The sequence below is a fragment of the Cricetulus griseus genome, chromosome 6 (genome assembly GCF_003668045.3).
Source record: "Cricetulus griseus strain 17A/GY chromosome 6, alternate assembly CriGri-PICRH-1.0, whole genome shotgun sequence".
NCBI lineage: Eukaryota > Metazoa > Chordata > Mammalia > Rodentia > Cricetidae > Cricetulus > Cricetulus griseus.
Genome location: NC_048599.1, coordinates 1,249,443 through 1,265,462, shown reverse-complemented (window position 1 = coordinate 1,265,462; position 16,020 = coordinate 1,249,443). Strand labels below are relative to the sequence as shown.

The 16,020-nt window shown below is 45.0% G+C and overlaps 1 protein-coding gene across 6 annotated transcripts in view; it reads right to left on the bottom strand.

The window, feature by feature from the left end:
* Window positions 1–16,020, bottom strand: part of Dido1 (death inducer-obliterator 1) — a 55,563-nt gene that overhangs the window by 11,224 nt on the left and 28,319 nt on the right. For 2 of the 6 annotated variants that reach the window (XM_027419903.2, XM_027419904.2), the window contains exons 6-15: window positions 15,647–15,859; window positions 14,468–14,696; window positions 5,792–6,528; window positions 4,471–4,587; window positions 4,234–4,338; window positions 3,120–3,255; window positions 2,369–2,897; window positions 1,677–1,830; window positions 1,227–1,316; window positions 266–461 (exon numbers count right to left, since the gene is read on the bottom strand). In XM_027419903.2, the coding sequence (XP_027275704.1) occupies window positions 266–461; window positions 1,227–1,316; window positions 1,677–1,830; window positions 2,369–2,897; window positions 3,120–3,255; window positions 4,234–4,338; window positions 4,471–4,587; window positions 5,792–6,528; window positions 14,468–14,696; window positions 15,647–15,859 (2,506 nt within the window). Of the gene's footprint in view, window positions 1–265; window positions 462–1,226; window positions 1,317–1,676; window positions 1,831–2,368; window positions 2,898–3,119; window positions 3,256–4,233; window positions 4,339–4,470; window positions 4,588–5,791; window positions 6,529–9,914; window positions 10,661–14,467; window positions 14,697–15,646; window positions 15,860–16,020 lie in introns of those variants that run through there. The other 4 variants (XM_027419906.2, XM_027419905.2, XM_027419907.2 and 1 more) reach the window with 4 other exon arrangements.

Below are 16,020 nucleotides of genomic sequence, written 5' to 3'. Positions count from 1 at the left end.
CTGTCTTAACTCTCTAGGTCTGGTTCTTGGTCCTGGCATTTGAACAGCTCCCTGGTCTGAGGCAGCAAACAATCTGACTGTAAGTACTGTGAGTCAATTTTTACATGAACTGAGGCACTTTTAGAGCCACGGTTCCACTGGTTCCAGAGAGTTTGGGACAGGTGTCAGATGTCCCTGTGACAACCTGAGAGGACTGTGTCAGTGTAGAGGACTATTTGGGGACTGGCTGTGCTGTGCCTTCACCTTCCAGAAACTGGGTGCTTACCTGGGCCCTCAAAGGGCAAGAGTTTGGATGGCACAGGGTCCTTAGCACTCAGTGGAATCAGGTACAGGTCCTTGACATGCCTGTTGTTATTAGCTACAACCCCAAAGCGGCCACGGCTGCTAAAATAGGAGTAGAGAGAGATGTAGGCAACCTCCTCCTCCTCTGTGGCAGGATGGAAGCGGATCAGACAGAGCTCCTGTAAGGCAAACAGAGTACAGGGAAGCATGCACCTGGGCTGCCCTGAACAAACCTCCTCCAGATACAGATCCTAGGACAGACACACTGCCTGGCAGGTCTGACTCTGATCTATTACCTGCACTTAATTCACATTGAGCGTAAAGAACACACGTTCTAGTCTGACTTCTGGGCTAAAACCACTTCCATTCCCAGGACTTTCAGTAAGCAATTATATACAGCTGTCAGCTTAGGAGTATCTGACACCAAGCAAACTTTCACTATTCATGTGATGATGAGGATCACAGCACTCAAGACACACTAGCAGCAGGTGCCATCTGGGTGCCTCCTCAATATTAGGTCAATCTATATGGTTTACCTTCTCTTATGAGTCGGGTACAAATTATAGACAACATTCAAAAGAAATCTCACACACATCAGCTGCAGCTGACTTGAGAGATTTTTAGGAAGACAAAACCTCAGCCATGAGGTAAGATTGTGTGCCTCCAAGTTCCTACCTTCATTTCCCTTAGTCATGAAAGAGGGAAGCAAAGCCTGTGTATTTACTAAAATTTGAATGCATTCACACCATTATAAATTAGAAACAAGCTCCTATCACTATTAGTCAAGTATACCTTCACATCTTTATGTACTTATAAACACTTTCAATGTCCAGTAAGTGATTGGCTGATGTTTCAAGCCCTAGCCCAACAAAATGAGACTTAAAGAACAAGTTTAAGCAAACACAATCTCCCACTGTTGCAGAGACCACACTGTGAGCAGGTACCTTGGACACGGATGACTTGAGCTTGCCGACATAATCCCAAACCGTCTTTGGAGCAATCCTTCCACCGATGTGGATGGTGTCTGGCAAATCCTATACAAGAAGAACATGGAGTCAACACCAGAGCTCCAGTCTTCACAGATTGACACAATTAATTCCAAAACACCAGATGGCACAACAAAACTATTACCACTTTAGAAGAGTGTCACCTAAAGCCAGAGTGGGAAGATAACCACCTTCTTCCCCAGGATATTATGTTCAGAAGCAGAGGCAGGTCAAATATGTGGAAATAACCCACCTAAGCAGGGAACCAAGTGCCTGACTTCTGTCTCTGGTCATACAACATTAAGAGCAGCATGGATCTGATTCCTCCAAGACACACCCACACACCCAGAGGAAGAGAGGGAGAGAGGGGAGGAATGGAGGGAGGGATGGAGACTTCTTGGTTCTAACCTCACTAAGATAATCCAAACACCCAGAGACAGGATATGCCTTAGTGACAAATTTTGCAACACTCTGCATATTAATAAATCCTTTCCAAATTGTGCTGAGCCGAGACAAAAAGAGGGTTGTGTCTCCTTCTGGTGGGGATCGTGATTCTGAAATGCTGTTAAAAAAAAAAAAAAAAGTGTCAATTTCTTTGTATACAATGGATACTTCAAAGTATGGAGACTTCAGAGCAGAAGAGAACACCAAGGTTGGTGGCTTCCCTTACCAAGCAACTATTTAAAGTCATAATGACTTAGATATTTGGTCAAGAAATAAGTTGATCACACAACAAATCAGAATGGCCATTAAGTTAAAAACTTAAAATCAAGATGTGAATGATACTGAAATACTAATTAGGCATTCAAGAAATCTCTTTCTTTCTTTCTTTCTTTCTTTCTTTCTTTCTTTCTTTCTTTTTTTGTTTTTCGAGACAGTGTTTCCCTGTGTAGCTTTGGAGCCTGTCCTGGAACTAGCTCTTGTAGACCAGGCTGGTCTCGAACTCACAGAGATCCACCTACCTCCCAAACGCTGGGATTTAAGGTGTGCACTGCCACTGCCCAGCTTAAAGCCAGGTTTCTGATAAATCTAATCACTAGCTTTCCTTGTCAGTCTAAAGCAAGAGTTTGAGGTTTGCTCAGACCCCATCCTAAACAAACCTCATATTTGGTGATGGTGGCACTGACAGGTACCTCGGGTCAGGAGAGGAGGACGGCTTAGCCAGTATGGACTTAGGCACCACTGCAGGAGTCAAAGCAGGCTTTAGTGTGTCCAGTTTGGTTTCTGATGTGTGGGAGTTGTCCAGGTGGGCTGCCATGGAGGCTGTGACGGTGCATGACCCACTCAGGGCAGTCCTGGGGTCTCTGCCAGACACTGTGACTGTGGTGACCACCCCACTCCCACCAGAGGCAGAGCAGGGAGAGAGGCCATCCAGTGGGGAGGGCTCAGGATGGCCATCACCTGGAGGCCCAGGGAAACATTTTCTCTCCTGGTTCAGACTAGACATATTCTCCAGGTCTGGTTCAGAGGCATTTTCAGGCAGTATCTCTGCAATTCCTTCATCAGCAGTGTTAGGAACTGGATCAGATGGAGAGCTGTCATGCCTGGGCTTTAAGTCTTCTTTCTTGGCAGAAGCTGAAAGCTTTTGCTTTTTAGGAGCTGGTTCATCCTCCGAAGATGGAACCTGACCTAAAGAGGATGAGGTATGAGGAAGACACATTCAAGAGCATAGGTCAATGAGCAAGAAATGGCTTCTTATGTTAATCAAAATCAATTGAGGGAAGGCTGTATAAGCGCTGGAGAGCCACTCTGTCTAAGCTTGGCTGAAACACTGTTATCTCTAGAAGAGCAATTTTAAACAAAATCTGATTTTGTCTCATTTCCAAAGTTTCAGGCCCAAATTATGCTCACCTGTACAAATTTTACAGTTTAAATCAAAAAGATGAGCCCGATGTTGACTTGTCGTGTCCTTTAGCATGCTGCTGAAGACATCAAGAAGAGGCTTTGTGCTCTTTTCAGGGGCAGCTCTTACTGATTCTTGTTGTTCCTAAAATTGAAACACAAGTAGGTCTTGCCTTTCTTGTTTTCTTGAAACAATGTCTCAAAATGTAGCAGAGGATGACCCTGAAGCTCCTGACCCTCAAAATGTAGCAGAGGGCGCACACCTTTAGTCCCAGAACTCAGGAGACAGAGGCAGGCAGATCTCTGTGAGTTCTAGGCCAGCCTGGTCTACAGATCAAGTTTCAGGACAGCTTCCAAAGCAATTCAGAGAAACCCTGTCTCAAAAATCAAACAAGCAAGCAACTCCCCCCTCCAAAAAAAAAAAAAAAAAAAAAAAAAAAAACAAAGTAGCAGAGGATGACCCTGAAGCTCCTGACCTCCTTGCTCCTATCTAGCATAACCTTTCCAAGGTTGCCATCCTTTAATATAGTTCCCCATGTGGTGACCCCCAACCATAAAATTACTTTTGTTATTACTTTATTACTGTAACTTTGCTACTGTTATGAATCCTAATGCAAGTATCTACTAACAGGTTATTTGATATGTGACCCCTGTGAAAGGCTCACACCTCACAGCTTGAGAACCCCTGATCTAGAAAGTGCTGGGATTATAGGAAAACGCCAACATGCTTGGCTCAAGTATGTAATTTCCTTTCCAAATCCAATCCATCCCTAAATTAGTAGCACAATTGGTGAAGAACCAATGGAGAACCAGGTGTGGTACCAACTGCCTGAAGGTGGAGGCAGGTTAATCTCTGAGTTCAAGGCCACTCTGGTCTACAGAACAAGGTCCAAAACCGTCTTGGAAAAGACCAAAACAAACAAACAACCAATAGAGAAGAAGGCCGCCAAGACAGGGCCATAATCCCTAAATTCCGTAAGTGAAAAGTTTTACAATAGACAAAATCATCCCAAGGAATAGCACTTAGAACACACTGCACCATGCATACACATAGACTTGTTCAGTGACTAGGGACATCTTAGTCTCGGTCTCTGTGTAAACACCAGACGCCCCAAATGCTCACTTCCGAATCTGACACTGGTGGAGAATCTTCCATGTCAGGAATAGTTTCTGGCTTAGCAGTGTTCTTCTTGCTTTCATTAAGCAGCTTAGTCCTGGACTCTATCACCTACAAGAGGGAAAGAAACGAAGGCTCAGCTTTGGGTTCTAGGCAGAAGGAATATTCATCTACCTCCACATCGCTTATTCTGGAAAAATGAAACCGCTAGGGCCTCAGGCAACCATCCCCCTCAGCACTCACAGATTTTGTAGGCTTCTCTGTCCACATGGAAAGTTCTTTAGATACTAGCTCTTCAGGCTTCATCCTGACAAGTTTTGCCAAGGAGATTTCTTCTCGAAGGACTCGATGGAAGAGCCCCTATTAAAAAAAAAAAAAAAAAAAAAAAAAAGCATCTTTTATTTCCTCATCCATACATCTTTAGCATTATCTTTTACTCTGGATCAATATGAAGAAACAAAGCAGCACAATGGAAATCAGATGGACCCTGAATACTCCAAGAACTTAAGCCACACACCCTGCAGAGGGGCAACCCCCACCCACTATGGGCAGCCTTCTCTTGAGTAGGCAATAGTGCAGCTGAGAGCTGACTTCAAGGCCATCTGCAGACTCCATGCCCTCTCAGGATCACAAATCATATATGCATCCTGGAATATAGGTTAAACAGCTGGAAGCCAGGAGGGGTGGTACACACCTGGGAAGCGGAAGCACAAGACTGCCTCAAAAACACAGTTACAAGGCCAGACTGTATGCACCTTTTATATTTTTATGAGCCTAGCCTTTAATGGCTGAGCCATCTCTCCAGCCCTGTATACACCTTTAACCCCAGCATGGGGATCTGAGTTTGAGGCCAGCCAGAGCTACATAGTGAGACACTGTTTCCCCGGGAAAAAGGATGTTAAAGGCAGGAATATATTACTTCTACCATGGGACTGGAGACCATGGCGATGTAGACAGGGCACTTGATTCTGCTTCTAAAACACAGAGATTCTGTGTGTTCAGAATCTAGAGAACACTATAAACAGCCCCAGTAGCAGAAAGGAGGCACCATGTTATGCAAAGTTGAAAACTACAAGGGGTGGCCCACATTTGTAGCTGAGGAAGAAATGCAAAGCAGAAAAGGTTGCTTGAACCCCGTTGTACTGGCACACACCTTTAGTCCCAGCACTTGCTAGGCAGAAGCAAGTGTGTTGGATCTCTTAAGAGTTTGAGGCCAGCCTGGTCTACAAAGCAAGACCCAGGCCAGCCAAAGCTAAGGTGAGATCTTGCCCCCAACCCCCCAAAAAACCCAAAACAAAATAAAAAGGTCCACCAGACAGCCATGAAAACTGGGATGAAAAACTTTAATCTTAGGGCAGTGGCATGGGATTTTTGCAGCAAAATTTAAGCTATTTAGTAAAATGGAAGGAGAGGGGTAATAAAATGCCTAACTCCAGTTGTGGCAGAGAAGACAGAAAGGGCGCTCCCAATGCTATTTGTTAGGTCACTGTGATGCTAACAGAAATGAAGGTAAGGCTCTATTCTGGGTCAAGAAGTCCCAACATTTAGTTGGGGGCACACAGACCTGATTCTTAGGATCCTTAAGGTTGAACATGATGCTGCGATATTTGCTCTTATAACGATTATCAGTAACCTGGAACAAGTTAAACATCTCCTTCTCAATGTGGAGGGCAATTTTTCCTACTTCATTTTCTGTCATTATTAAGTCATCGCTGTCATTGACTCTGAATAGAATGAAAAGAGGAATTACATAAACCAGGGGGCACTTCCCTAGTAGGGAAATCCAGAATACTATCATCAATGCTGTATCTGCAAAATGTATGACATGTATAACAGCCCACCTTTTCCACAAAATCTCTTTCAAGGAGCGTCTTATGTTTTGACGAATTTGTGAATTGGGCTGTGATGGGGCTGAGCTCACAGGCCCAAGGCGTCCTGGGGCTGGAGAGGCTGCAGAGGCATTGGCAGACATTGGCTTCCTGATAACTCCCACCACAGCAGCAGACCCAGGCAACTTTTTGGAAGCAGCTGTCACAGGTGTTGGTCCTGCCTGTCTGGCAGAAGTGCCTGAAGGGGTAGCTGAGGGCCATGGCCTCTTGGGAATGGTACCCTTGAAGCCTGAGGGCAGCTTCTTAATGGCTGGTTTGGCTCCTGCCATGCTAGCATAAGGAGGAAGCTTCTTTGGAGCAAGATTTCTGGGTGAAGTCTGCCTGCCCATCAAGGAGCCTGGAGGAATTGTCTTCTTTGGGACTGCAGCTACGGCCACTGTTCTGTCCTCTGCTCTCCTGTCTTCCTTCATGGCTAGAAAGGAGAATGCAGATAAAGTCAGGTAATACAAACTCCAAGTGAACATTATACCATGTGCACCCTGTAAACAGTCAACCTAGGCATTTGCAGAGGTTTTTAAAATCTTGACATTCAAGTTTGGGCAGTGTTTTATGTTGGTAATAGGTCCTGAAGGTTGACACCTGTTAATACAGGGAACACACATTACTTCATCATCACTCTACAAAAGTCCACTGGAGACATAGTTGATAAAAGTATAAACTGGTGAGCAATATAGGATCAGCCAACCTATTTTCATATCACAAGTAATTTGCCAAAACAGAAGACTGCAGTGGACTCTCAGCTCTCAGTGTGTTTAGCATGTCACCTGCATGTCTGAACACCGGGAGTTTATGTGACAGGAAATCAGCAGACTCCTTTCTTGAGGGAAGGCCAAGGAAGCAATAAGCATCAGATGCCAAAAGCAGTGATGTCCATTTATGTAAGTTCCCACCCCTAACACCCCCAATCCAGTCAGCACGGTAAAAGGGTTAACAAAATATCCTATGCTAAGGGCTCACAAAATGTCTGAGCAAGTACAGTAGCTGCCAAGCCCAAGTTCAGCCCCCAGAACCCATATAGTGAAGGAGGGAATAGACACCCCCCACACCCACACTTTCCCAAGTCCCAAGTTACATCAGCGGGTCCGCACCACAGCCTGGGTGATGGGACTGCATGATGCTTGTCCAACACATTGCCCAGCAGCCCAAGTGGTAAAACAACGTAAGGAAATGTCTGTGAACATGTGCTTCAGGACTGCTATCTTTCCAGGCAATGAACAAACACCCATGAGATGGCTCAACTAGACAGGTAATCTAAACACTGTGTGCTGGCAAAACCCACCCTACACAGGCAGTTCCAGCCATCCCCAAGCATAATTTCAAGATCATAGATATTTACTTCCTACCTTTTGCTCCCAGTACCCATTTCCAATATACCAGGAAGCCCAGAGACCCCATATACAAGAAAATAGCACTTCAACAAACTAGTCCAGGTATCTAGGAGCCCTGCCAGACCTGGCTACCAAGTTGTCATTGGCAGCCTGTACCACTGCCAACTACAAACTGGCACTGAAAAACCTAGAAAATGCAAGCCTTGCATTTCATCTGAAAACCTTCCAACTTCACCCCAATGGCCCTTTGCTGCAAGTGGTCTGTGTGCTCAGAAGCATGTTAGGAGCTCTACAGAGTTAAGTCACATCTACCCAAAACCTGCACCTGAGGACAGAAGATATGAGACAGATTGGTACAAAATAGAAATTAGCAGCACACTCTCACCAATGGAGTATTTTTTTTTAACTGTCAAGGAGCTATTTTTACAATACAGTGTGCAAGACAATTGTTTATTAGAAGAGAGCACATTGTGAACCAAGGAGTACAGCCAAGCTTCCATAGGGCAAGATCAATGTTAAGGAGTATGCAGTGGTAGTCCTTTTTCTAACTCTCAGCTCCAGGGGTTTTCACCTGCATATTTGGCTGCTGGGTTATGTGGAGGAAAAAGAGAATAAGTGCAAACTCCTCTGAGGAAGGGCCAGGGAAGGAATGAGCACTCCAAGAACAGTAAGGACCAAGTGCTACATGAGATGTTGACAGTAGGGAGGGGCACAGTCAATGTGTACTAGATTGCCAGCCGCCTAGGACTACAAGAGTGAGGTGGTAACACAAGCAAGACCCAATACCAGCACCTCCCCACCTCTATAAAACTAAGGGATTGCGAGAACCTCAAGAAAGCCCCTCCACACAGCAGCAGTATGGCCTGAAACATCTGTGGTGTGTCTTGCATTTGGTTACAAATGTGCACTTCAAAACCACAGGTTCTATAATAGACCCAATCTCTCTTGGTATGGCTGCATTCTGGTTATTCCAAACACTCCCAGGACACATCTGATGACCTAAGCAGACATACCTGAATGTCATCCATCACTAATGTAGCTATCACTCTGCAGTCTTATAGCTCCAGCAGCTTTTGTCCATTTAAGGAAATCGTCAGGAGCCTTTAGTGACACTCCCACCAGTGTGTAAAGTTATTACATAAATTACAAATTGGCAAATATATCTCATAAATGATGGATGTCACTAGTCATTTGCCTACAAGCATCTTGACAAACTTTCTATTTTGGAGGGGGTAAAATGTGGCAACAGTTATGCACTGCCATTGCTCAAGGGACTGGCTTGCTCCTCTGGCCCCTACAGTTATGTAAAGCAGTGATGTTGACCTGGAGCAGCAACTGCTGAAAATGCTAGCAATAGGGATCCATTTTCATTTCTGAATAGAGCAATATATCAATTTGTGAATCCTTACTCCATTCCCTTCCCCAATCCCTGGGTTCAAAACCAGTGCCTTGTACATATTTGGCAAACAGAACCCCAGAATTCACTTTTAGCTGTATACGGTATAAAAGAGCCATACCTGGTGCCACTAGGCAGAGGGCAATGCTAAGTTCCCCCTCCACATGCCCATCCCACTAATGGAGTCATTCTGTGAGTACCCTCCTCTGCCCTCTTGCGGGGGTATTGACTAACATTGAGTGGCAGGAGGAAGGTGTTTCCAGTGGTGTTGACCATTATTCTAGGTGAACTGTTGCCAACACCAATTCGTTGTAATAGAAACTAAGTCGCTTCAAGTTTGATGGAGCACAGTAGATTGCTTTGTTTTGCTCGGGATCACAGAGGCTAAACTATCATCACACCATGGGCTCATTAACAGGGCTGATACAGCAGTGCTGGCCACCAGATGGCAGTAATGGCTCACAATGGAGGGAAGGAGAAATGAACTGGGGGACAAACCCTGCCCATATGCTCCCAGAACAGAGCCCTGCAAATGTACTGAAGTTGAAGTCTAACAGATACCAGGGTCCACACAGGGCAGGGGTCCAAATCTACAGAGTGCCAACCACCCCCCCCAGAATACCCTGCCTGGTGATTGCCCTTACAGGGGGCTGCCACAGCTTGTCCCCATGCAGGTATTTCACCTCCAGCACCTTGAGGAGTGACGATAACCAGTACCAAGTTGAATTCTGCTCCTCATCTGTGGAACAAATAATGTAGGGTTTCTCATTGTTTCACTGCACCTCTTCTCAGTGAGGTGGCAGTAGCAAGTAGAAATGTTTGTTAAAACACCCCTTTCTCAAGACCTCACACACATGCCTATAATCTCACGATTCAAGTTGAGGAAGGACTATATAAGGGAGAGGTGCCCAGAGCTATCATCATATTGAGGCCATCTCAAAAATTATTAAAAAGCAGGTGCGGATTTAATTTCATATAAGAAAATGAGACCTGGACAAAATCAGCCAGGCCATGTCAGAGATGTTCCTTGGATGCCCACTGTGACTAAAATGACCCCAGTCCACATCCAACTACTATGTTCTGGGGGATAAAAACCAAATCTTTTATTTCTTACTGACATCTAGTATTTGACTTCCATCTTAATGCAGAGAACTCTAAGAAACTTGCAAATTATATTAACTATTTCAGTGTCTTGAAATTTTAACTAAAACAATGTTGGGTGGGTAATGTTAGTTTCATACATTATACATTAGTCACTGGAATGCAGTTGAAGACCATGTCTGTGTGTGTTGTCTGCCCAGCTATGTGGGAGCTGAGCTGCTGTTCCTCAGATTTCCCCAAACACAGACACAGATGACTTCAGTAAAGTTCACTTTAGCCATTTCTTTGTACCTAAATTGTTTACTGAAACTAACAAGATGGGAACATGTTAAAACAGTTCATGTGCCTTCCTTGAGCCCTGCAGACTGAAAGGGTCCAAAGCTGGAGGGACAGTGGAGAACCAGGTGAAGTTCTTGCCGAGCTCTTCCAGGTTTGTGGCACATCAACGTTGCCCAAACCCTCATTAAAGCAGCAAAGAATCTGGTCTTCTACGTTAGTCTCTAACTTCTGGACACTAAGCTTGTAACTATGTGCATTTTATCACTTTATGGAAATATACTGAGGAATCGTGGTAGGTATCTTCAGAGGTGACCATTGTACTCTTGACATCAGCATTGCAATCAAAAGGATTTTCTTGGAGTGTTAATAACCCTTGGATCCACAGCTCCTTAAGTTTACAGGAAGGTACTTCAGAGAGGTGAAGGACACACAGGGACAGACTGTAGGACAGACCAGTATTCTTAGGGGCTCACTTGGCAGGTTCAAGTTAGTGCTATGATCCAATTTTTAACAGCAGGCCTTTTAAAGACTTATTAAAGCAAAGATGATTTAAAATACCAAAAGAATTTAACTGACAACCTTGTAAGTTTTAGCTCTCTGTATACTAGAAAACAGCTGCCAGGTTGAACCCCTTAGCACATTTTGTTTTGGAGGGGCTTGGTTTAGATGTGCACAGCTGCTCCCCGCCCCATTTTATTGCCCCTAACAACCCTGGAGGAGACAAATAAACGGCTCATACAGCTGATAAAACACAGGCCCACCCTTAGCTTTAGGGTTCTGGTGCCCTCCACATACGGATGACTGACTCCTTCACGATCCCATGGAATGTGCTTCTGGAGCCCACACCGTGAGATAACCTGGCAAAAACCCATCTTCTCCCTGTTCCACTTACTACCCGCCCTGGTACCTGTGTAGGATGCATGCATCAACATGGAAACTGTTTCCACATGGGTAGGGTGTAGTCGACCCTCAGGATTTGGGTTTCTAGGCAGTTGGGGTTCTCCATTAAGTCCCCATACCCATATACACTGTTGTCATGTCACCATCTATTCCAACCCTAGTGTTTTAAGTCACTCGATGAGCCATTTAGTGAGTCCAACATACTAGTTATTGTGTATACAAGTATAAATACCAAATTCTGCTTCAAAACTAATAAATCTGAATATTTTAGGCAAATGTTCATCCCACTTCCCTCCTGACAATGGGAGGTGTGGAAATAAAGAAACACAGAAGGATACAAAAAAGGTTAACAGCAATATCAAGATCTTTGGGAATTTTAAAAATGACAATTGTTTCTATAAATTAAGGATACTGTACAGATATTCTAGAGAAAAAAGAATCAGAGGAACAACTGTGTGTGAAATTGAATCACCTGCATGTGGAGGTGTGGCTTCCTGTGCAGGACAGCTTGCTGCCTGCCTGTATCCACCCAGGGGGTAGCAGCAGGGCTCCTCGGCTCTGCCATGCAGTCTTCTCAGTGTACATGGTGAGCATCCATTCAGAAGATTGTAGAAGTGTTCCCAGCACTGGGTTCACTTTTAACTCCCCTCCATGCCCTCCCCACTCCCCCTCTTGCGTGTTCTGCACACCGGTAATGGGAGACAGGGCCAGAGTCCTTGGGACACAGTTGCACAGGCTGTGTGGTGCCTTCCCACTGTGCAGAGGAAGAGGGGTCAAAGAGGACTGGCAAGAGGCAGAGAGGGGACAGTGTTTCTCACTGATGATACCACTCTCTTCTCAATGTTTGGAAGATAACACTTATGGGATAAAGGGAAAAAACAGAAGCAACTGGTTCAGAAACATGTCCCTGATGCTGTATTTTGAATGCTGGTCAATTCTGAGATGCTGGTATGTTGGGAAGATTAATCAGTTGTTTATGAGTCCCACTTTGTTGCTCCTGGAGCCCATCAGCTCTACTAAAGAGCCAATGTATAAGGCAAGGTGGAAGAGGTCAAAGAAAAAGAACCTCTGAACACACAAACCAGTCACCAGCCGGGCAGTGCTGGCACAACACCTTTAGTCCTAGCACTCAGAAGGCAGGTGAATCTGAGTTCCAGGACAGCCAAGGCTACACAGAGAAACCCTGTCTCAAAACAAAAATAAAAATAAACTGGTCACACCTTGATGACCCCTGAGGAGCCTTCTACCTCTCCAGACCTCGTGGGAGGGAGAAGACAGCATTCAGATTTAGGATCACTATTCTCCATCTTCCTCACCAATACCCTCTCTCTCCAGGCACAGGACCATCTAGGATACCAATAGGCATTATACTTACCAGGGTCTGAGAATGAAACTAGAAGGTTAATGGCTTCTACAGTAAGACTTGAAGTCAGAATTTCAAGAGCAGCCTTTCCCTTCTGGGCACACAAACAAAGATGAACTGAGTTGCACTCACTCTTCAGCTCCCTGGGCTTTGACTATACCCCCAGATTTACATCCTTTACTGTTTACAGACACTTAAAGCACCTGAGCCTATACTTGGTGGGCCCTGCCTTATTAGGAGAGGTGGTCCCTGGCTCTAAGCCTACTCATTAGTGCACAGTGCTGCTACTGTAGAGCTGCTGTAACAGAAAGAACACCTGAGATGACACATGTCCTCTCAAACATAAAACTCACTACTCAACTGCCTGAAGTGCACGATGGCCTGTCACAATGCAGCAGAGTGCCTTAGAGACAGGTTCTCACTCTGCAACCCCAGCTAGCCTAGAACTCACAATCCTGAGCTCAACTCTAGGCCTACAACACCATGCATAACTTCGCTCTCCTTTTGTGAACCTTTATGTCAGAAGTGTGTCGCCCCCCCCCACCCCCGTTAACTTGCTGCAAGGCTAGTAAGAAGTATAGCATGTTTATACTTGTAGAATTCAGGGTACTCTAATCCTGTGATATTTTTCAAAAGGTACAGTATGCACTAATGGGGTTGGGGTACCAGTTAGTAAGTAGTGCTTGCTTAGTTATGCATGAAGTTCTGGGTTTGACACCCCCCACCACCACCACACACACACTCTCAAGAAGTGAAGATAGAAGATCAGGAATGCAGCTCAGTTGGTAGGTTATCCAGCTTGACTAATATGGCCTGAGTTCACACCTGAGAACATAAATCAGGTGCGTTGCACACCTGTAAATACTAACACCCTTCACAAGTTTAAGGTCATCCTCAGCTTCACAGCAAGTTTAAGGCTAGCCTGGACTATCAGTAACCTATCTGGGCTAGCTGAGGGTGAGCAGAGATGGAACAAAACACTATCAAGAACATAACTGAAAATTCACTTAACCATTGTACAAAAGGTATACCTTGTAGAGTATGGAGCTATTAAGCAAAAATGGCTTCAACTTTGTGACCTGGGCTTCAAAAATTTACTCAAACTGTTGCCATTTCAATTGTTTGAAATCTGGGGCAGACTAATAACCTCAACATCTAAAAGGAATCTGGAAGCCACTACCCACAATTCTCACTTTGATGAGGATATTGCCCTAGGGTAAAAGTCACCATAATTACTCACCATAAGGTCTCAGCAGCAACAAATGACCTTGAAAATGTGGACCTGTTTGTTATGTAGGTGTGTAGTATGTGAAACAGACACAAGCAATTTATCTATCTGTCCTTTCAAATATATCCTACCTCTAGAAAAATCAATTTTGCTATAGAAGAGCAGTGATGACTTCATGTGCAGAAACTAGGTAATGTAGCCGGGCAGTGGTGGTGCACTTGGGAAGCAGAGGCAGGCGATCTCTGTGAATTTGAGGCCAGCCTGGTCTACAGAGCAAATGCCAGGAGAGGCTCCAAAGCTACAGAGAAACCCTGTCTCAACCCTGCCACCCCCATAAAAAAAAGAAAAAGTAATGTGGAAAACTTCCTCATGGTTTATGCAGGCTGTCCTGTGAGAAACTGGTGTCTGCAGGGTACTGAGCCTGGAGTCTGAGCAGTGCACTGATGTAGTCCCATCTTGAGAGCTGTGCAAATACTTACCAAAGCCTGAAACTGAAATAGAAATTGCCTCCAATGTGATACTGTTGGCCTCAGTATCGAGGCCAACACAGCTCTTTAGGAAACACCCCAGGAGAAGCTCCACAGGCTAGGCAGGAACACCTGGGGTCCAGAGGCATCTTGGTATTTGTTCTGGCTGGTGGTGAGCTGCTGGCTACCAGCAGCATCAGAACACCCAGGACTCCACTCCTAGACAGCCCCAGGCAGCCATCCAGATGATGGGAGGGGCCTGGGAAGCCAGCCTTTGGGTGATACGTACATTTACTCAATAGGGTGGGTGAGAGTGCAGTGGGCTTCTCAGGCTTCTCGGGCTTCTCAGGCTTCACGGCATTGTAGTTGTGGTCACTCGCCCAGGATGGTGTGGTGCTTTCACAGGTTACCTCCTTCCCGCAAGTTTCACTCCTAGGAGCCACCATCACTTTCTTCACTGGGTTTTCCTTTTTCTCTGAAGCTAGTCTCTTGTGTACAGAAGAGATTTTAATCCCTGCCTGGATAATCAGTGAAATCCCAATTATTAAGGTCTGAAGTGATACCTTTGCTTCAATGACCAATTAGAGACATGATACTGCCTTTTATTTTGGCATCTTAAGACCTTTCACCTTTCACCTTTCACCTAAGCTGAGCAACATCCAATAGCCTTTAGCACTCTCATGTAACATTCGGGTAATGTCAAGACTCCTGACCCCCATCTGTCTGGAACCTAGCTGAGGTATGAACCAGCAAAGATAAAGAAGCATGAACCAATCCTCTCTGCAAGATGGTGAAACAAGCTAGAAACAAAATAAATAAAAAAAGCCTGCATGTGCACATGAGGCCCTGTAGAGCACAAATGGTGTTTGCATTCCCGGTGGGTAATCTGCCCATCAGGATGCCAGCCACACCCCATGCTCTGTACTATCATCCTCTCACTGAATAGAGCAACTACTTCTCTGGGAGTCTGAAGATCCAAAGTGACAGGCTTGATGACACAGCTGTAATTCCAGCTGGGTGAAGGCTAAGGGAAGAAAACCATCAAAGCCTGCCTGGGTTCAGAAGGGCCTTTAAAACAAAGGAAACACTCTCCAAGGGATATGTAAAAATCGTAAGACTGGCCTGGGCAAGTGGTGGTGGTGCACGCCTTTAATCCTAGCATTTGGGAGGCAGAGTTTGAGGCTAGCTTGGTCTTACTGAATTTGTTCCAGGACAACCAGAGCTCCATAGTGAGACCCTGGCTTGAAAAACAACCAAAAACCAAAACAAAACCCACAGTTTTGCTTGTTTTACTATATTCATGTTAATTAATCCCTCAGCAGATGGGGAAGAGATAAGAAAATTGTGATCTAGATTTTGTTGACAACTGTTGTTCCCTGCTCTCCTCATGCAAACAAACAAATCTATGAAGAGTACTTTCAAACACTTCCTGTTGCAATTGTCCTGAAGGTGACTTTGGTCAACTTACCTGAACACTGCATTTTGGAAGACTGAATTTTTCTGGCTTCATCTTGACCTTTTCCTTGGGTTTTGGTTTTTGTTCTTTACCTGAACTTAAAAATCTCATGGTAGCTGCAGCGTGTTTGAGAATGCAATCATTGCTGCAGTACACGGAGTCAGGCTGTGCTACATTGGAACACCCAGGGCCAATGCACTTAGCAGCACCAGGAGCCTCTACGACCTGTAGAATGAAACAGCTTAACTTCAGACAACGTACTTGCCGACATTAGTGGTGAGCGCTGTGACACCACCATTGATGGCACTGATGGTCACTATGATTCAGACAAGAGCATTGCTTTTTGTTTGGGTGGTTTTTGAGAGGTTGTCTCATTAATTCTGGCT